Genomic DNA, 21,048 nt, shown 5'->3' on the forward strand with positions numbered 1-21,048 from the left:
CTCACGGGGCTACTTGGCTTAAAAAAATTCTAGTCCAAACAAAGCGGTTGGAACGTGGTCATATATCTCACCTGAACACAAAATTCGGGCACGCTCCCGTTACGTATCAAGAATGGAGTTGGTCCCTACAGCTTTACAGATGCGTAGTTGTTAATTGCTGATGTTAATTTACAGAGGTGTCGTGCAAATGGTTGAACCAACAGGGGCTTTGTCATAGGGCTCGGTGAGGGAAACGGCCGGGGAGCAGGCAGGTGATAAGCTGAGCAGAAGCAAGGGTTCTTACCTTCACTGACATCTCATAGTGTCCACTAACGAGGTTTCTCTCTTTCGTTGACAGCGTCGTCATCAGCCAGGAGCAAAGAAGAAACCAGCAAGGAATGGCAGGAAGGAGAAGGTGCGGAATGTCAAGGTAAGGCTGGATGCTCCTGAGCGCTGGGGGGACGCGGCAGCTTTGCCCGGGGTTAAACCGGGGCTCTGGCCAGAGGCTCACTGGGCCAAGGGCTCTGTCTCTGAGGTTTGTGGAAAAAGTACAAGAAAGAGGTAAGTAGAGGGTGATCCTGCCCAGGGTTACGTCTCCTCCTTCCTCTGTCCAGCAGTCAGGAACTTCCATTCACGCGCCTAATTCCTTTGGAATCTACTTATTATTTTGGTTCTGCAGTGTTCTTGGTTGCGGAATTTAATTAGGAGTTGTAGGAAATGGCACTTTCTCACATTTCTGCACAATAATTAATGTATCTGCTGTCTGATAATTCTGTTTGGTGCTCCATTGCTCTCATTATGAAAAGAGTTAATAACTGTTCTTTTCCAAGGCATTTGTAGTTTTACACACCTTTTTCATAATTCTCAGTTTTCCAAGCTGAAGACTCTCAGTCTATTGAGTCTTTCGCCCATGAGCCATTCCAGGCTTCTCATTGCTGTCGCCGGTTTTCAACCTTTTCTAGTTGTACTGTTTCTGTTTTGAAATGGGGAACCAGAACAGGATGAATAAATAATTCAGGCTACGTGTTGCAGTTGTTCTAGTAATTCTAGACGCTGTCTGCTCTGGACTGCAGCTGCACGCTGAGCTCATATTTTCAATTGTTTGCCTCTCCACACCCTATTTAGCAGAACCAGCATGTAAGTAATGAAAAGAGGTTTCAGAAGCCCTTGCTTTGGTGTCATGGAGGTAGAGCTTGGTTCTGTCGTTGTTAGTCATGGAAGTCCCACAGAAGTCAATGGTTCTTCTCCCTGTGAAGTCATTTGGACTCACATGGGACAAATTGTTCTGATTCTGGCTGAAATATACTCAGCGTCATATTTCTTTATTAGGAGCCTGTGTCCATCGAGAAGAATGCATTGTGAAGCTAGCTGCTGCTTGGAGCAGCTGAAAAGCAATGTCCAATCTTTCTGATTTTAAATAATACCTTTATGAGGGAAAGGAAGGAGGAGATTTTCATGACAGACAGCGATGGCTGTGGCAGTTGCACTGTTTACTGACTGAAGTCCTGCTGGCAGAGTCACCCCAGTGGCAGCCTGTGAAGGGAGCCTGGACTTGGGTGATTTTGGAACATAAACCCAAACTGCTTCCTTCAGCGGGGAGTGTAGGGGAGAGGCCTGCTGTCCTGTTTCGGCTGGGACAGAGTTAATTTTTCTTCTTAGTAGCTAGAATAGTGCTGTGTTTGGATTCAGTGTGGGGTTTGGTATCAGAAGAATGCTGATAGCACAGGGACGTGTGTGCATTGCTGCCAAGAGACCAAGGACTTTCCAACTGCCCCTGTCCTGCCCGCGGGCGGGTGCACAAGAAACTGGGAGGGGGCACGGCTGGAGCAGCGGCCCCAAACTGGGCAGGAGAATATTCCCTATCGTGTAACGTCACGCTCAGGATGTAAAGGAGGGTCGTCTGGGAAGGGGTTGGTTCTCTCTCGCTTCTGGGATGGCTTTGTCGGGTTCTTGGCTTCTCCGGGATCACCAGCTGGGAACGGGCGGGGTGTCAGCCAGCGGGTGGTGGCAGGCGCCTCGTGCCTTACCCGTTTATACTTTCTAATATTGTTGTTTTATTTCACTTGTTAAACTGTTTCTATCTCAGCCGCTGAGTCTCCCCCCCTCTACCCCTCCAGTTCCCTCTCCCGTGGCCCAGGGTTGGGGGTGAGTGAGCGGCTGCCTGGCGTTTGGCTGCGGGGGGCTCGAACCACGACCCCCGCAGATGGGTGATCTGTGTCTGCTGCGGAACCACGCCGGGACACAGGGACCTGGCTGCAATTAGCAGTGTGATTTAACCCTCAGCTCATACGTTCAGTGAATTCGGCTGAGTAGCTAACCTGAAAGGAAAGGAGAGAGACAGATGACTGAGCAAGGGAGGATGGGAGACAGAGCTGCCTGTTTCCAGAAGGGTGCTCAGCCCAGTGTGGGGCTTTTGAAAAGAGAAGGGAGGGAGGGGCAGCAGCCAGAGCAAGGAAGTGGCAGGTGCACTCAAATTTAGAAGAGAAAGAGACCTTCAGCCAAGCCAAGAATTGGGAGATACGCAGAAAGAGGCAGATGAATTGAATTTGGGAGGATCAGCAGCGGGAGAGGGCTGCAGGGGAATGAGTCAGAGGTGGGAACAAGTGTTTCCCCTCGTCCCTCTCCTTCTCCCCGTGGTTTCCTTTCCTTCCTTAAGCAGGCGTCCCCGTGTCACAGCTGTCCGGTGACAGACAGCTGGCAGGCCGGCTCAGACACTGCTGTTAGAGCTGGCAGGCCGATGTTGACTTGCCTCTTTTACACAGTTTAGTACCTCAGAGACGTAAATTTTTCTTTTAGGTGGAACCAGCCAGAAGACCAGCGGGAAGTGCCATGTTTATACGCTTCCCTCACCCACCGGCCGGTCCCAGAAGTCGTGGGCTCTTCCCTCCCATCTCCAGAGAACCAGCTGGTCGCTCCCGACGACAAGGGGTGAGTTTTGTCAGCACCCGAAGGCGCTGGCGTGAGCACACACAGCGCAGGCGTGCACGTAGGCCTGTGAGGTCTGGGCTTAGTCTAGAGCAGTGACTGCCCCATCCTCCATCCCCTGGGGCCGACCTCCTGTTTGCAGGGTTGTGTCATTAGAGAGAAGTCTGCAGAAGCTGATGTTGCAGGGATGGCACATCAGAACCTAGAAAAAAAAAAGTCTTTGTGATAAATCTGCTTTAATCCTTCCCTTTTCTCTGCCTTGTCGCCCAAGGCTAGGCCAGTGTCAGTACATTAAGTCTTGTTAATGAGTGCTGTGGCTGTAGGCTGTTCACACACCTGCCAAAATCCTGAGAGCAATGGAGGTCTTTTAGGAAACAGGTGAAGGGGTGAAGTGCGACTAAAGCTCACCCTGAAGGCCGTGCTTTGGAGCTCTGGCTCAGAAACCATTTCCTCTCTGTTAACAGGCAGAGGAAGAATGTTAATATACTCTTGAAATATAATGATACTAACGTCTAAGGTCAAAGGTCAAATAGATGGTTCAGTTTTAACTGGCTCTCGATTTCAGTGAAGATCGTGGGTGCAGACTGAAGTGAGGTTTTCAGTCCTGAGTAACCTCCTCTGCAGAGAGAGGACGCTTGGGCCTGTAGTTGTGTGTGATGGTGGACACCATGGCATCGACACTGATCCAAGGAGCCTGCCTCTTCTGAGGCAGCGAGTTAACTCGGAGAAACAGGCTTTTAACTTGGTGTTCTGAAGGGTATACAGGGAAAAGGTGAACTAACATGTCATAAAAATGCTGAGTGTTGAACAAAGATAGGCCTGCTTTGGTGTGCGTTGTCGGTGTGCGTGTGCTGAAGCACACGGCTGCGTGCCTGTGAGCTCACCTGAAGAGACAGCAGCAAAACCTGTATTTATGGTCATTCTGGGTGCTCCAGTATCTGGACGCTCAGTGAGAGATGCCTAAAGGTGCCTGGCTCTTCGGAGGCAGACTAGAAAATTTAATTTCCTGAAGGTACCTGAGAATCACTCATCACTTCCAAATACCTCCATCAGTGCTGCTTTTTTTTTTTTTTTTTCTTATGATGCTGCTCTGCACTGGAAACTGTACGCTGAGATTTTGTAGCTGTTTTCTTTTTCCTTTTCTAGACTTGCAGGCGACCACATACAGCTCCACAGTATCTGCAGCACTCCCTCAGTTTCCCACCTCTTCCCATCATTGCTGCAGAAGAGGCTGTGAAGACTCCAACACCTGAAAAGAAGTGCCCGGCACCTAAACCCAGCCAACAGCTTGCCGGCAGGGTGAGGCCATAGTTCTGTCTGAAAATAACGTGATTTTAGGGACAGCTTTATAATACTGCTTTAGTACTGTAGTTCCCAGAACTGTATACTGCAGGCAACATGCCTTCCAAACAGTGATCAGCTTTTATTTAAACTCTCCTCTTTAACGTCCCCTTAATTTTCAAGACATTGACTTACTGGTCAAATGCCCAGTTCTTGATCACAGGAAGAAAAATGTGGTGACTTATTTTTGATAGTATAAAATCTCTGCATACATAATTTTCTCCCTCCACATAGACTGCTATGTAGAGGGGGAGGCAGCCACCTGGTTAACTCCAAGAACTCAGGAATATTTTCACACAGTCTTACAAGTTTTCATCTTCATCTACAGCTGCAAAGTAGCAAAAGACTTTATTTTTTTTTACCATTCCTCCTGCTAAGTCACACTGGCAGGTTCAGAGAATGAGAGCTTTTTGGAGTAGCCAGACATGATCTTGATACATACACAGTTACTTTCAGGTGAGATTTGGACTTGTCTTCTGTTTTAGAAAGACGTGGTGTGCTCAGTTTTGTGTTAGGAGTTCCATGGGACTGGGGGATTTTGGAATGGGGCTGTGACCACTGCCTGGCAGACACTGGACGAGTAGCTCCCTCCTGCATTTGCTCTGTATGGTGATGGGCAGGATCCTTTCTCCAAGAATTTGCTGGCACTTTCTACTTAATGCTCCCTGCTGACGAAACAGCCAGATCAGTCACAGGGTATGCAGACATGACGCAGAGCGCAGACCCAGCACACGCGGCGTTTGCAGAATTTATTCTCTAGAGGTGCCTTTTGCTGTTCAGGACCCTGGGCCTCTGTTTGTGTCTCATCCTGAAGGAGGACTAGACCGCCACTACAAACGCGAGAGAAGCGTTTTGAACCACATCTTGCGTAATCGATGCCAAACGATGTTACCTGCCGGCGGAGGGAGCGCAGCAGTGCCGTGGGGTTCTGTCTGCTGGCGAGCAGAACGCTGCACGGTTACAAGCAGTACCCGGCTCACAGTGCCGTGTATACCTGTGGGGGTGACGATTCCAAGCAGTCTGCCTCTTGCTTTGCAAATTAAAAGAAAGGGTTTTAGCACAGAAATATTTTCATGAACGAAATTGCAAGCACCGAGTTACGGAATTGTTCTAGAAGTACACACACGTCTTACTAGGTGTAAAGAGCTGTCAAACCATGGTTGGTTCAACGCGCTCGGTCGCTGGTTTTGCATAACCTATTTAACCTGGTTAAAATCTTTTCACAGGAGGAGAGGCGTGAAGGCCCAAATGTGGTGGAAGGCACGACTGATAAGTCTCCCATCATTTTCGATCTGATACCAACGCCACCTCCACCCAAGCAAAAAGCTGGAAAGACACTGAGAAGTGGGGTGACAAGAGGGAGGCAGTTGCGTCCCATCAGTGTGCCCACTGAGGCAGAGCACCTTCTGAGGAAGGTAAGTTAGCTCTGTCTACTTCTCTGTTTAGGTACAGGTATATAATCTTCCTTGTTGGTGTATTTGCCTAATGCTGAAAGATGTGTAGACCTAGTTTGCATAAAGATTCACTGAATTTTTGAAAGAAAGAAAATTCCTAACTACTGAAATATGTAGCTGCCACCCATCTCTCTATACACTAAAATGTTTGGTGTTTTTCGTCAGCTGGGGGGAAAAAAGGTCTTGAACAGGAAAACCATGGGGACTCTTACTTAAAGCTTTCTGGTTTAGTCAATCTGCTCCTGTCTCTGACTGTATCTGGTACCAGGACTTCAGAGGGGTATGTGAAGTGCCTTGAGCGTATGGAAACTTCATCTCTTACACTGGATCTCCAGCCAGGTTTGACTCCTGTACAGGGAATTGTAGGAACCCTGGATTGGGAGGCATGATACAGGTCATGGTCCCTGCAATTCTGGGCAATTCGATGCAGTGGATTTTCAGTTTGAAATATTCTCCTCCCCTTCTGCATGTTACAAAGCTCTTCCCAATTTAAGCAGCTCAAGGCCTGTCTTAAAAGACGAAGCCTCAAGTGTACGCCACATGTGCATGCTCTTTGTGTCCACCTTTTGTTAGAGTTGGAAACTGAAGGCATTTTTTGTGTATTTCCAGCTTCAGAGTTCTGGAGTGGTCCCCAGGTCCCCAGCACCCAGCGGCCCATGTGTCACCATGGCCGCTGTGGGGAAAAACCTCTGTGTATCTGGCAAGGCTGCTGGGGACAGGAGTGACATCGCAGTCTGTCAGCAGCCCTGTGGAGCGGAGAACCTCTCTGTTCACAGAGACAGCCCGTTGGAAGGAGGTAAGGGTGAAGAGTCAAAGAGTTCATACTGATTCTGGCAAATTTTTTTTTTTTTTTTTGGCTAAAATGTTGGTGTGGGATCAAAATGACTTCAGCTGAGCTCAGTCAAGGTATATGCATCCAGGGGTTTTTATACCATCTGCCTCCACAGTAAATCTGGATCTACTGTTTCACAATTGAAAGTGAGGTTAGAATTACTTCTGCAAGTTATGGTGGAAGGAAATTAGAGAACTAATTTAACAAAATACTGTAGCTTAGGTTAATTTCGCATAGAGCTGTGTGGTTAATAAAGTAGTATTAGTAGTAGCAAACTGTCCTTAAATAGGGGTTATCTGTTTCTGGCTTGCTACCACACGAGTGCTTAACGCTCTGCAAGGCGGTTGCTGCTGGGTTACTCTGACCGTCTTGCGCGTTGCTTTTGTTTGGTTTGCATTCAGAATTGAGACAGTAAAGCCAGTAACGTGCTGTTCACTGAATAATGCTGAAGCCTTCAAAGATGTTTGCTTCTAGAACCCCTCTCTTGTGTGAAAGAAACTTTAGTTTAGGCACTTTCACCACTAGGCTCAGATGAGTTGAGCAAGGACTACTGAAGAAGAACCTTGCAAACCTAGAGGACAGAATGTTATGCGGTATCAATGGAATGTGTCAAGCTAGTGATCTGGTACTGAGCTGGCCTAAGACAATAGTGTTGTCCTTTATTAGCACAATTCCTGTGTGCTTACATCCAACACACACGGTTTCGTGGCTCTAGGCTTGGACAGAGATCCCCTGTCCAACACAGACAGATAGTCCGAATGGTAAGGAGGTAACGGCGTTTGCTTCTTAGTCCAGTCCTGCATCATCTCTGCTGCCAGGAGGCTACCTGAGATTCAGGGATGGTGCGGGTCAAGGAAGGACAAGAAAAATCATTGAATCCTAAAAATTACGGGTAGGAACGACCTCCTAAATAGCATAGAGATTTGTCCCCATCTACCTGGGGGTTACCTAGGTAAACTTTATAGCAAATTAAGAAACCAAGTGTAGAGCAATGAAAGAATTGGTTCTCAGTCCATTCTTGGGCCTCCAAGGGTCATTCCCAGGGCGGTGTTGGGAGGAGACTGATAGGCACTGTTCTGGTTTTGTCCCGCTGACACCCATCTGACAGGGTTTCTCCTAACCGGTGCTGTCATTAGCAGTGCAGAACTAATTTATTGGAGAGAATTGCGTAGGCTGAAGAAAGCAAAAGGTGCAGAGTGCTCCCCTGGGGTGGTTCAGTTGCAGTCTGAGTGCGGGCAGATCACCGTGGTGGTGTGACAGGGTCTGTCAGAAGCGTGGAAGTACCCGGGGTGGGCTCCTGCTCTGTCTTTTCTGATCTCGCTGTGCTCTTCGTGCCCAGGAGATACTGCCAGTCCCAAGAGAGAATTGCTGTCAGCGGCGTTTGTCACCCGGCCCTAGGCTCTGTGTTTCGAAAGACTGTCAGTTCCTTTTTGTCAGATGTATGACTTGACTGTGAAGCATCACAATCATGGCATTTACAGAGCAGAAAATACTTCTCCACTTATTTTTAGATAAGCTTAGGTCTTCAGTCACTTCAGTTGGGGAACTGAGGATTCATCAGAACTGTAGTTGAGAGCTTAACATAGACATTTTTTTTAAAAAAAAGGATTCATAGAACAATAACAATTTTATGTCTATAAACCAATATTGCTGCTCCTGTGTTGAAACCCCCACAGACTGCCTGACAAAAGCAATCTCACCACTTTGTGAAAATGTGGAAGGTTGCTGCTCTATGGTTCAGTAGATGCCCCGGCATGAATTTTCCCTGGATTTTTAATGGTTGTCTCCGTTTGGTTTTAATCTACCTCAAAAAATTATTGCTGGTGAAGATTGACATGGCTCCAGTCTGGTCTGCCCTAACGTTTCAAATTTTAAACCAAGCTGAGGCAGCTGGATGACTTCTGCTCCCCTTTCGCTTCTTAATGGCTTCTCCCAAGCTCATCTCCCGGTGAGCAGTGGCCTGATGGGCAGTGAGGAACCTTCAGCTTGGTCTTGGTTCCCTCCAGGAAGGTTTGTGGTCCCTGCACCCCGAGCCGTTCATTGCTGGGAGCTGTACTGGCAGGTCACCTTAAGCTTCCACTCCCCAGCAGCAGAGAGTCCGAAAAGCAAAGAAACCCACAGGGTAAAACTGACCTCAGTCTGCACTGCTGCTCTTCCGTTTCCTTCTGCCATCCCCTAAGGGTCCGACAGCTGGCAGGAACAGGCGTCTCTGTGGGTTTTAAATCGCTAGCTGTGCGCAGTCGTACTTTGGCACATTAATCCAGGGTGTTCTAAGGGTTTTTTTCTGGTCAGCTGGGAGCCTCTTGACCTCCTTCCTCTATGTGAGCCTAAGAGCACACTCTTGTAAGGTGTGTTGTCTTTCGTCTGGGGAGTGTATACAGGAGGCTGGAGGTTCCTTCTCGTCTCTGGTCTGTCAGCTCTTTTCCCTCAGTGATTCTTTCTCAGATGAAACTGCTTCTGCCTCAGTCTCCTCACCTGGCTGCAGACAACTGTCAATACCATTTAGTTCAGAGCCGGGTGGTCTTCATGTGTTGGTCTTCGCACGGGTCTGTGTTTCCCATGCAGAGAGCAGGGTAGAGAAGATGTAGTTCCTGGGCAGCCCGACTTCTGTGGCAGCTGTCCCCCTGGATCGGGGTTGAAACATGTTTGCTTCCTGGGCAGGTGGTCTTTGGAAAGACCCGAATCTCCTCGTTGTTACCTTCTCAGGTTCCACGGTGCCTCATTTGGAATGCTTTAATGCTGAAACAACCTCACGGTTGCCGTTACCATTCTGCCCAAGGCAAGACCTCACTTTACAGAAGGGAATGCTTTGTAAGCAGCAGCCAGAGTAAATGAACTGCTCTTTCTGCTCATGAAGCAGGTAAACAGATAGACTATACCATGCACCACACAGCATTTGGTTTCTTTCAGGCAAAGTGAACAAAGCATCTATTTTACAGGGACCATCAAAATCCATTACATTGGACTCAGTCCAATATAAGCAGCCGGACAGTTTGGACACTACTTTTGTGGAGACAGGAATCTTTACTCTGAGCTGGGATGACAGTTTGGGATGTTTTCATTTTGTACCTGAACTTCCCTTAGAAATTTTAAAAATAATTTCATGTTACTGATTTTGGTAATGGACTTGAGCTCTCCCAGATTCAGGAGGTGGGATTTTCAGTGTGAGTGGTGTGAAAGTATAGTAGTGATTGATAACTGACCTTGTAATATATATATATATATATATGTGTGTATAAAAGAAGAAAACATTTAAAAGATATAAAAGATAAGGTACAGAAAGCTAGTGGTAAACATAAGGAAGAAACCTGGTGCGAGATGTGTCTTGGACAAAGGCATGATTGCTTGTATTGCAAAAAGTAGAGTGTTGAATTTTGAAGTGTGGTCCAGTGTTCAGCGATGCGGGGTCTGGCGGGAGGAAGCCACCTGCTGAGCTCTGTCCTCTCCCTTGCCGACCTCCCTCCTCTCTCTGGAAACTCTCTTCCCAGCCTGTCCTGCCTGCTCCTGGTTCCTGCACTGTCTGCAGCCACCTGGGCTCCTTGTGCACCTTCCACTTCCCTCTGCAGAGACCTGGGAGCGAGTCGGGCCCGGCTCTGAGGGGCAGGAAGGGAGGGGTGGCCGCGGGGAGCAGCGGGGCCAGGGGGAGGGCTGTGGCAAGCTGGACACGAGCTCCATGCGGCTGGCAGAGACGGGACGGGCAAGTAGTGTCCTCCAGGCCTGGAGTCTCCTCTGTCTGCCGTCCCAGAGACGGGCCCTGGGTGCACAGGCGGTTGCACCAGCAAGCAGCAGAAAGCAGTAACTGTGGGGTGCAGCAGTAGTGCAGGGGGGTAAAACAAATCAAAAGGAGTGGGAGATGATTTGGCGCAAGAGAGCCTTTGCGCAGTTTGGGAAAGACATTGCTCTTGTTCCTTTTGGTGGCACAGAACTTCCCTCTTCTTAAGGAACCGGCACCTGCCGTGTTTGTACAGAACAGCGGTGCAGCAGCACAGGCTGCTGGGGGGCTGCCCCGGGACAGACCCCACAGACCGAATTCAGCGAGGGCATTGCCGTGAAATTCCCAGCGGACAGGAATTGACCTTGTGTTATTCCCCTGATGTAATTACAGAATCCATGGGAAGCAATGACACGAATAGCTGAGTATTCTTTTTCCTCTGTGTGTGTATTTTACATGAGCAATTTACCAACTATTTCTTAACTTTGGAGCGTTACTGTCAAGCTTCTAGCTACTTCGTAGACACACCTGGGCTCCCTGCTAGGCAGGTGGGGGAAGGGGGAGAGTACAGAGGGCAGGCAGAGCGGTCAGAGTTGAAAGATGGTCCTGCATCAGCATTTTGGCTTAAATTGGTTATGCCAGCTGCCAGAACAGCAGCACTAGAAACGTAGTCAGAGCAAAGGTGCATGATGAGAAGCAGCACAGCAAGCTTTCTTCTTGTCACCATGTTGATGTCCCCTCATTGCTTGGGAGAGGTAGCATCTTTAATAATAACCCTGTAAAACAGCCTTAACACTAACACAAATCTCAATTCAAAAGTCTTATGCTGATTATTTTTTAATAGCACCAGATGGAGCATTCTTGGCAGAAGGAACAAGAACACTTAATGTGCAGGAAGCAGCAGAAAAAGTGGCATGGGAAGGGCAGATGGTAGGGGAGACACAAGTACATGAGGAGGCAGATTTTGTTGAAGAGGAAGAAGTTTGCACCAAAGAGGCAGGAGAAGAAGTGGAATGGGTGGGCGATTTTCTGCCCCAGGAGGAAGAAGTGGCTGTGCTGCAGGCAGAGGGTCAGCTTGTGGTGGAGGAATCTGCTCCTGCAGAGAGTGCCATGGCATAGGGAGATCCCAAAGGACAGGCGACAGGGAAAGGAAAGGAGTTTGGCACTGAGGTGGCACCTGGGGAACAGGGAATGCTGGTGGAGGGGATGGAGAACTAGGCAGAACTCGAACAGCAGGGAAGCGGGGAAGAGGAGCTGTCAGGGGCAGGAGAAGACCTTGGCCAGGAGGAAGGCAGAATGCAGCCCGAGGAGCTGGGGGGGGCTGAGGACCTCTCTCAGAGTGATGACGAGGACTCTGGCGTAGAGGAATCGGAGAGAGAGAACATGAAGGAGGGAAGTTTTTCAGGGGAAGATGATGCGGCAAGTGCTGAGTCTGAGGGAGAGGAGGACCTGAAGGAGGGAGAATTTGACGAGAAAGACCTGACGATTACTCTGTTTGCAGGAGATGAGAAACTGGAGGAGAGCGAAGTGGAAGTGAGAGATGAGAAGAGCGCTCTGTCTGCAGATGAGCCCCTGCAGGAGAGCGAAGTGGAAAGGAGAGACGAGAAGAGCGCTCTGTCTGCAGAAGATGAGCCCCTGCAGGAGAGCGCAGTGGAAGGGAGAGGCCTCACGAGCGCTCTGTCTGCAGAAGATGAGCCCCTGCAGGAGAGCGAAGTGGAAGAGAGAGGCCTCACAAGCGCTCTGTCTGCAGAAGATGAGCCCCTGCAGGAGAGCGCAGTGGAAGAGAGAGGCCTCACAAGCGCTCTGTCCGCAGAAAATGAGCCCCTGCAGGAGAGCGAAGTGGAGGAGAGAGACCTCGGAAGCGCTCTGTCTGTAGAAGATGAGCCCCTGCAGGAGAGCGAAGTGGAAGAGAGAGACCTCACGAGCGCTCTGTCTGTAGAAGATGAGCCCCTGCAGGAGAGCGAAGTGGAGGAGAGAGACCTCGGGAGCGCTCTGTCTGCAGAAGATGAGCCCCTGCAGGAGAGCGAAGTGGAGGAGAGAGACCTCACGAGCGCTCTGTCTGCAGAAGATGAGCCCCTGCAGGAGAGCGAAGTGGAAGAGAGAGGCCTCACAAGCGCTCTTTCTGCAGAAGATGTGCCCCTGCAGGAGAGCGAAGTGGAAGAGAGAGGCCTCACAAGCGCTCTTTCTGCAGAAGATGTGCCCCTGCAGGAGAGCGAAGTGGAAGAGAGAGGCCTCACAAGCGCTCTGTCTGCAGAAGATGAGCCCCTGCAGGAGAGCGAACTGGAAGGGAGAGACCTTGGGAGCGCTCTGTCCGCAGAAAATGAGGACCTGCAGGAGAGCGAACTGGAAGGGAGAGACCTCACGAGCGCTCTGTCTGCAGAAAATGAGCCCCTGCAGGAGAGCGAAGTGGAAGGGAGAGACCTCGGGAGCGCTCTGTCTGCAGAAAATGAGGACCTGCAGGAGAGCGAAGTGGAGGAGAGAGACCTCACAAGCGCTCTTTCTGCAGAAGATGAGCCCCTGCAGGAGAGCGCAGTGGAAGAGAGAGGCCTCACAAGCACTCTTTCTGCAGAAGATGAGCCCCTGCAGGAGAGCGAAGTGGAGGAGAGAGACCTCGGGAGCGCTCTGTCTGCAGGAGATGAGCCCCTGCAGGAGAGTGAACTGGAAGGGAGAGACCTCACGAGCGCTCTGTCTGCAGAAAATGAGGACCTGCAGGAGAGCGAAGTGGAAGGGAGAGACCTTGGGAGCGCTCTGTCTGCAGAAGATGAGCCCCTGCAGGAGAGTGAACTGGAAGGGAGAGACCTCACGAGCGCTCTGTCTGCAGAAAATGAGGACCTGCAGGAGAGCGAAGTGGAGGAGAGAGACCTCACGAGCGCTCTGTCTGCAGAAGATGAGCCCCTGCAGGAGAGCGAAGTGGAGGAGAGAGACCTCGGGAGCGCTCTGTCTGCAGAAGATGAGCCCCTGCAGGAGAGCGAAGTGGAGGAGAGAGACCTCACGAGCGCTCTTTCTGCAGAAGATGAGCCCCTGCAGGAGAGCGAAGTGGAGGAGAGAGACCTCACGAGCGCTCTTTCTGCAGAAGATGAGCCCCTGCAGGAGAGCGAAGTGGAAGAGAGAGGCCTCACGAGCGCTCTGTCTGCAGAAGATGAGCCCCTGCAGGAGAGCGAACTGGAAGGGAGAGTCCTCGGGAGCGCTCTGTCTGCAGAAAATGAGCCCCTGCAGGAGAGCGAAGTGGAGGAGAGAGACCTCACAAGCGCTCTTTCTGCAGAAGATGAGCCCCTGCAGGAGAGCGCAGTGGAAGGGAGAGTCCTCGGGAGCGCTCTGTCTGCAGAAAATGAGCCCCTGCAGGAGAGCGAAGTGGAGGAGAGAGACCTCGGGAGCGCTCTTTCTGCAGAAGATGAGCCCCTGCAGGAGAGCGAAGTGGAAGGAAGAGACCTCACAAGCGCTCTGTCCGCAGAAGATGAGGACCTGCAGGAGAGCGAAGTGGAAGGGAGAGACCTCACAAGCGCTCTTTCTGCAGAAGATGAGCCCCTGCAGGAGAGCGAACTGGAAGGGAGAGACCTCACGAGCGCTCTGTCTGCAGAAGATGAGCCCCTGCAGGAGAGCGAAGTGGAGGAGAGAGACCTCGGGAGCGCTCTGTCTGCAGAAGATGAGCCCCTGCAGGAGAGCGAAGTGGAGGAGAGAGACCTCACGAGCGCTCTGTCTGCAGAAGATGAGCCCCTGCAGGAGAGCGAACTGGAAGGGAGAGTCCTCGGGAGCGCTCTGTCTGCAGAAAATGAGCCCCTGCAGGAGAGCGAAGTGGAGGAGAGAGACCTCACAAGCGCTCTTTCTGCAGAAGATGAGCCCCTGCAGGAGAGCGAACTGGAAGGGAGAGACCTCACGAGCGCTCTGTCTGCAGAAGATGAGCCCCTGCAGGAGAGCGAAGTGGAGGAGAGAGACCTCACAAGCGCTCTGTCTGTAGAAGATGAGCCCCTGCAGGAGAGCGAAGTGGAAGAGAGAGACCTCGGGAGCGCTCTGTCCGCAGAAGATGAGCCCCTGCAGGAGAGCGAAGTGGAAGGGAGAGACCTTGGGAGCGCTCTGTCTGCAGAAAATGAGCCCCTGCAGGAGAGTGAACTGGAAGGGAGAGTCCTCGGGAGCGCTCTGTCCGCAGAAAATGAGGACCTGCAGGAGAGCGAAGTGGAAGGGAGAGACCTCACAAGCGCTCTGTCTGCAGAAGATGAGGACCTGCAGGAGAGCGAAGTGGAAGGGAGAGACCTTGGGAGCGCTCTGTCTGCAGAAAATGAGCCCCTGCAGGAGAGCGAAGTGGAAGGGAGAGACTTTGGGAGCGCTCTGTCTGCAGAAAATGAGCCCCTGCAGGAGAGTGAACTGGAAGGGAGAGTCCTCGGGAGCGCTCTGTCTGCAGAAGATGAGCCCCTGCAGGAGAGCGAAGTGGAGGAGAGAGACCTCACGAGCGCTCTGTCTGCAGAAGATGAGCCCCTGCAGGAGAGCGAACTGGAAGGGAGAGACCTCGGGAGCGCTCTGTCTGCAGAAGATGAGCCCCTGCAGGAGAGCGAACTGGAAGGGAGAGACCTCGGGAGCGCTCTGTCTGCAGAAGATGAGCCCCTGCAGGAGAGCGAAGTGGAGGAGAGAGACCTCACAAGCGCTCTTTCTGCAGAAGATGAGCCCCTGCAGGAGAGCGAACTGGAAGGGAGAGACCTCGGGAGCGCTCTTTCTGCAGAAGATGAGCCCCTGCAGGAGAGCGAACTGGAAGGGAGAGACCTCGGGAGCGCTCTGTCTGCAGGAGATGAGCCCCTGGAAGAGGGAGGGGTGATGGGAGCAGGCGGGGGGGAGATAGAGTGGGGCAGGGGTGTCAGCTGAGCGAGGGCACTCTGGGGGGGATTGTTACGGGTGCTCTCTATTAAACAGCCAACCACTAAAAATAATAAAAAGTTATTATTAACACAGGTAACTAGCTCTCTGTAAATTACAGGTTCGAATGTCTGTGAGAGAACAGAACAGCTTTCTAGGGTTTAAGGGCCACCCAAAACGCAGAACAAAGCCCCCCTCCCTGGGGTTTAACACCCACCCCAAACGCTCTATCGCTCACCTGACAAGTGAGGGCTCTCACCCTCGAGGAGCTGCTCAGGGCAGCGTCCTGACCCAGGGGAGAGTCCTGACTGCAGCTGCTGCTCCAGGGACGAGCTCCAAATGGCTCCCCGGGGACTCCCTTTATCCCCAGGCCCAATCCGACCTGGAGTCAGTAGCGGCTCCCATTGGCCAAAGGCCCCAGTTGCCACGAGGCCCTGAGAACAGGGGCAGCCCAAAGCTGCTACACCTCAGCAGCCAAGAAGCTCTGCTCTCATTGGGCGGATGCGCCTGCCACAGGGATGGGGAAGGGGCAGCTGCTGGAGCTCGTGGGCAAGGGGTCAGCCAGGAGGGTGTGAGGGAAGGGGCCGAGAACCAGTGCGAGGCGGGGGGGGAGCGGGGCACAGCAACATCTCGTGTTCCCTCGGCACGGAGACCTGCGTGAGTCACGTCCCTTGGAGAGCAGCCGATGGCAGAAACATCCTGAGCCGGAGCTGAGGCCAGAGCAGGCGGGGTAAAAGCTGAGGGGAACCACCAGACCTCTCCGACAACAGGGGAGAGGGGGTAGTGCAGGGAGCAGCTGAGGACACGAGCAGAGGAAGGACAGTCCCCTGGAGCCGGCCCAGATGCCCTGGGAGCTGCTGGCAGGGCCAGAGGAGCAGCAGCCCCGTGAGGTGAGTCCTGCGCGGGTCGGCCGCTGCCCTGCGCCCGGTCAGGTCCCCGGGCTGGTCCCCGCAGGAGCAGCGGGTGCAGCACTTGGCCCTGCTCCTTACACTTCCCTTAAGTATCTGCTGCTGGCCGCTGGGTAGGGGATGGTAAGTCCTTTTGGGCGGCGTCTTCTGTCCCCTTCCCAGTTCCCGAAAACTCCTTGCAAATCCCTTGGTTCTGGTGCTACGCTGGCCGCCCCTCACCCCTTGCAGAGCAGCTCCCGCCACCCAGCAGGGCAGCCCCAGGTCAAGGGAAGGGCAGCCCCAGGTCAAGGGAAGGGCAGCCCCAGGTCAAGGGAAGGGCAGCCCCAGGTCAAGGGAAGGGCAGCCCCAGGTCAAGGGCAGCCCCAGGTCAAGGGCAGCCCCAGGTCAAGGGCAGCCCGGCTCCTCTGCCCGCTTTGGCAGGTGCTCCTGGTAAATCTGTTCCCGTGGTGTATCAGTAGCTCAAAGCTTAGCACCTTTTTTGTAAAGCTAATGTTTTACCTGTTGTTTTGTAGGTGCCCTCAGTACAGCTCCAGGTTGGGGAAGAAACTCCAAGCTTTCTCTGCTGCTGCTTCAGTGCTCTGTCCTGCAACATGTACACAAACGCTGTAGATTTGTGCCGGTTGGGATGATCTTTATTTTACTCTGCGAGTACCACAACCATCTATCACGCTTTGCTAGAGCAGCTTCTCTGTGCGGAGCAGACACCTGAAATGCTCCAACCCCGATGCACCGCTCCCTCGTGCTCTCAAGGACAGTAACAGCAAGGATTATCCCTCAGCTCTCAGGCTCGCTCTCCTAAGACACGGAGCAATATTGGACTGGCTGAGCCTCCCTCCTTCCCTGGGCACCGCTCGCTTCTGATGGTGATGGCTGCTGTGGGGGGGGGTGGGGGTAGATGTGCTTTCTGTGTTGTTAATTGTTGAGTAAGAGGTTTCACGTTCGTGTCCATCCGTGTCTGTGCTGTGTTATCTGTCGGTTGCTGAGCCGGGGCTGTGTCTCTGCTGGGCGCGGGGCCCCGGCTCACGCTGGCGCTTCCGACGAGCGCGTGGGGGGCGCTCAGCAGAGGTGGGGGACGGCCGGTCCCGGGGGCGGCGGTGGCCTTGCCCGGGGGTCTTTAGGTTGGGGGCTGCCTCCACCCCACGCTGCAGGCGAGCGACCCTCGGGCGTGCGCGGGAGGGCTGTGCTCTCCTCGGGGACTCTGTCGCTGGCCACGCTTCAGGGCCCTCCCGGGTCTTGGAAACGCTGAGAGCTGTTAAACCCCAGCAACTCCAGCTCATATTTACAAATGGTTCAAGCCCGGCCTTCGCTCCTGCTGGGCTCAGGCAGGAGTAGCTCGCTGTGGTCGGTGTAGAGCGGTCCCAGCCCCGTGCTGGCTGCGGATCTCCGCTGCCGGAGCCCCCCCGGCTCTTGCCCAGCCCCAGGGGCTCCCCGAGGCCCCGCGGCACCTGCCAGGCCTTGCTCGGTGGCTGCAGGACGCTCTGCCCCAGCGGGGCCATCGCTGCGTGTGCAGGTCGGGAGACGGCTGAGACGGGCGGGATTTTGGGCGGATGCGACACTGAGTCACTGAGGATCAGTCTGCATGGGAGAGGAACGTTAAATGTGTCAAGTAATTGGTGTTTGTTCCCTCCTGTGGTAAAGACGGTTGCATTTGTGTTTTCAGTCTGGACACCAGGGAGTGCTTTGAAACAGAAAAGTAGACAGAAAAGACTAATAACAGCTTTACAGTGCTCAGCAGTTTAAGAGAAAGCATGACATGGAGCGGTCCTGGGTGAAGCGTTTGCTCCGTGCAGGATGTGCGGTGTCTGCTTACGAGGCGTTTGACCCCTCAACAATGATCGTTTAACCAGGGAACGTCCACAAAACCAGAAGTGGCTTGTTCGCTGGCCTGAGCCGTTCTCAGTGTTGTTCAGTATCAGGAAGGGGCAGTAAATAGCTAACCTGTGTTTGCGTGCTCTACAGCTGAACACGCCTGGTACGCCAAGTGTTCAGAATCTGAGTTCAGGGCGTGACCTCCGGAGGGTGGCTTTCGGCGCACGTGTGCACACCTGATCATCTGCCTGGGTCTGCGGAAAACCCTGTAGCAGCGTGTGTAGCTCTTGGACGTTTTGCACGTGCTTTCACTATTCATTATATATATTTCTTAAGAACAGGAGCTGCCAGTCAAGTAGGGCCTGGTCTCTGGAGCTGATCTCTGCTTTCCAACTATTTGTGCTGCTGAAGCCGTGTCACGCAGTCCCCTGCAAAGCAAATGCCTCTGGCTTGTGGGCACGGCTGTGCCGAAGCCGCTGGCCAGCGCACGTGGGTGATGCAGTTCAGGGGCCACGGGTGCCCGGGGCGGAGGGGCAGCGCGGGGCCCTGCCTTGGCAGGGATCCCCGGGAGGGTCGGGATCAAACCCGAGGCTGCCCGTGTCCCCGGGGCTGCGGCCGAGCCCCGTCCCGTCCCTCCCAGGGGCCAGGGCTCTTTCCTCGGGGGCAGAAGCCACCTGTAGAGAACCCCGGAGGGGCGGGTGGGTTGGCAGCAGCAGCAGACAGGTTCACTAGTGCCGCTCGGCCCTGGGGGAGGGAAGGCGAGGGGGTACCCAGGAGGCAGCGGATCTGCCGGGGCGCTCGGGCTGCCGGAGACCCGGAGCACTGGGCAGGGCCCAGCTGAATGGTGCAGTAGTGCTTGTAGGGAACTGGAAAGTGGCAATTCCTTGTTTAAAGTATTTATAAATGGCACTTGTGCGTACGAATTTAACAGTTAGGGTATCCTTCACTTAGGCACCTGCCAACTCATACAAGTTCTTGTATTGCTGTAAAAAAACCACACTTCAAATACTCTGGTTTTATATACAGATAGGAAAAAAAAAAAAAAGAAGAGATCAAACTTCCCAAGAACACCCCACGATTTCTGAGCTCATACTGTATTGATGAAATAACCTGTTTTCTCTCACGCTTCCTTCCGACAGCCACCTTTACAGGATGGATACAGGCGAGGAAACCGCCCGTACCCCATCCTGGCAGCTCACCCCTGCGCTGTACCAGGCGGTTTCCCCCCACTCACACATTTGCCTTTTTCCTCACTTTTTGGCACGCTGGCCGTGCCACAGCAGCTGCTTGGCACAGCACGGCTGCGGGGTGACGTGAGCCCGCCTCGTGCCTGGGACACTGCACCGTCCACATCTGGCTCCTGTAAGGCAACTGAGTCCTAAAATGGTCGGAGGACTTGAACCAGACACAGAATTGAGCTGAATTTGGCAGTTTCCCCTCCGGAGCGCTGCCGTGCTGCTGGTGCCGTGGCGGTCAGACGTGCCAGCTGTGTGCCTTCAGAACATGGGCAGTCTGCAGGCTGAGCAGGTGGAGTTTGGGTAAGATGCAAAACCATCCAAACGGATAATTTTATGGTTTTGAAAATGCTACTCGTGTTAATTTCTGCTCTCCTAACCATCCTAGTTAGTAATTAACTTCAAAGTGAAACAAGGTAGGTGGCAACAAAATGTGTGCAACAAAAAAAAAAAGGTGGGGGGGACACAACTAATTATTAAACTGAACATACGTGAGAAAAGCAAACTGTCCCAACAGTGTTGCCACTAGTGAAATTCATGGCTGGCTCACAACAAAGGCATTTTTTTACTCCCTAAACTGTGGGGTGCTCTCAGTAGCTCGTCACTGGATGCTGCTGGTGGTGCCGCAGACGCTCACAGGGGCTGAAATCACGCCCCGGGAGGTGGCAGGGGCTAAACAGACGCCTCTCGCCCTGTGGTGCAGGGTGAGGAAGGGTGTTCCAAGGCCAGCTCCCAGCGCCGGGACTAGTAAAATTATTTGCAAGAAGTTGGCCTTGTAAAGAGCTTTCTAAACCATAAAAGTTTTGCCTTCAAAACCCTTCTGATATTTTTTTGTTGTTGTTTCTGCATGTCCACCTCTGACCCTTTCCAAGGAGGTGCTTGGAGATCGTACCAAGCAGCTCATACCCAGAGGTATTAATGCAAATTAAGTCTACTCTCCTTGCTTTATTTTCTGTTCTCTAGTCCAGTTTAGTTTCTGGTGCTCAGGTACAGCTGCTGGGTTAACGAAGAGTCATCGCATGATTGGTTTAAGCAAGGGAAAAGACATAGTGCAGAGGTGTTTGTGAGAAAAAAACAATGCTGGAACTGAGTTTTGCAGGTACGACGGTTGATCCTTTCTGCCCTGCTGGTGTCTCATGCACCGGCAGGTGCAAAACCTGAGGAATGAGGTCTGAGCTCTGTCACCCCTCCCTGCCTCAGCTTGTGCCCCGGGGCTTTGCCACAGGGACCCTCTGGCCAAGGGGACAGGTAGGGAATTTCCATCAGCATCCCAACCGCGCCTTGTCCCGTCAGCTCTGCATGTCTTTCCTCAAAGCATGGCACTTTCCAGGGTTGCTTCTACTTTTAGAAAGAATATGACGTATTTCCTCCACCTGCAAAGAAATGTGGCTGTGGTGGTGGCGTGGTTTGCAGCGTGGAGGTTTGTTACGGCTGCAGGAGAACAGCCTGGCCGGGTCGCTGGGTGTCGGGGGGGTCCTGATTGACCTAGGGGGGAGCGCCAAGGGCAGAACTCTTTGTTAGCAATGAACTAGAGTCTGCTCAGGGGCACCTCTTTTTTCACCCCCAGTGGTTTATCTGAGGGGACAGCATACTAAGTTCAGTGTGTTTTGCACACTTTTTCTGAACCAAAAATGGGAAAAGATCAAGGATGATGCTTTTGACCTGAACAAGCTTTGGCCGTTTGGGGTTTGTTGTGCAGATGTGCCCGTCCCCGGCCTGGGGTGCTGCGGGGTCAGTGGAGTTGTGCAGGGGGGTGGCCAATCCTCTCTCAGGCCATAAGCTCCACAAATTCTATAGCCACAATGGGAAATGTTCCTGCCAGACGAGGCGTTTGCAAAATAATAAAGCTAATAATTGGTTTGAAAAGTTACCGTGGTGACTGGTGATTTCCTTTACCTGTGGGACAGACCGAGGGTTTTGTTAAGCTCTGGGAGGTTTGACATCGCAGTGTCCTGCCTTGCTGCTAAAGCTTTGCAAAGACGGGGCGCAGAGTTCTCTGCGGGTTCTTCCA

The 21,048-nt window shown here is 52.6% G+C and overlaps 1 protein-coding gene and 1 long non-coding RNA gene across 2 annotated transcripts; one reads left to right on the forward strand and one right to left on the reverse strand.

Annotated features, from left to right (window-relative positions):
- Positions 1-11,644: 11,644 nt before the first annotated feature.
- LOC141960883 (uncharacterized) lies at positions 11,645-15,490 on the reverse strand. Its single transcript, XM_074907100.1, has 3 exons — positions 15,458-15,490; positions 12,950-15,028; positions 11,645-12,697 (listed from the first exon to the last, which is right to left on the reverse strand). Exons 1-3 carry the CDS (start codon positions 15,488-15,490, stop codon positions 11,645-11,647), a joined length of 3,165 nt encoding a protein of 1,054 aa, XP_074763201.1.
- A 270-nt stretch (positions 15,491-15,760) lies between these two features.
- Positions 15,761-20,907, forward strand: LOC141961256 (uncharacterized). Its single transcript, XR_012633755.1, has 2 exons — positions 15,761-15,975; positions 16,506-20,907. It is a non-coding gene; the product is annotated as an uncharacterized LOC141961256 (long non-coding RNA).
- Positions 20,908-21,048: the final 141 nt, after the last annotated feature.

The sequence above is a fragment of the Athene noctua genome, chromosome 5, assembly GCF_965140245.1.
Source record: "Athene noctua chromosome 5, bAthNoc1.hap1.1, whole genome shotgun sequence".
NCBI classification, from domain to species: Eukaryota; Metazoa; Chordata; class Aves; order Strigiformes; family Strigidae; genus Athene; species Athene noctua.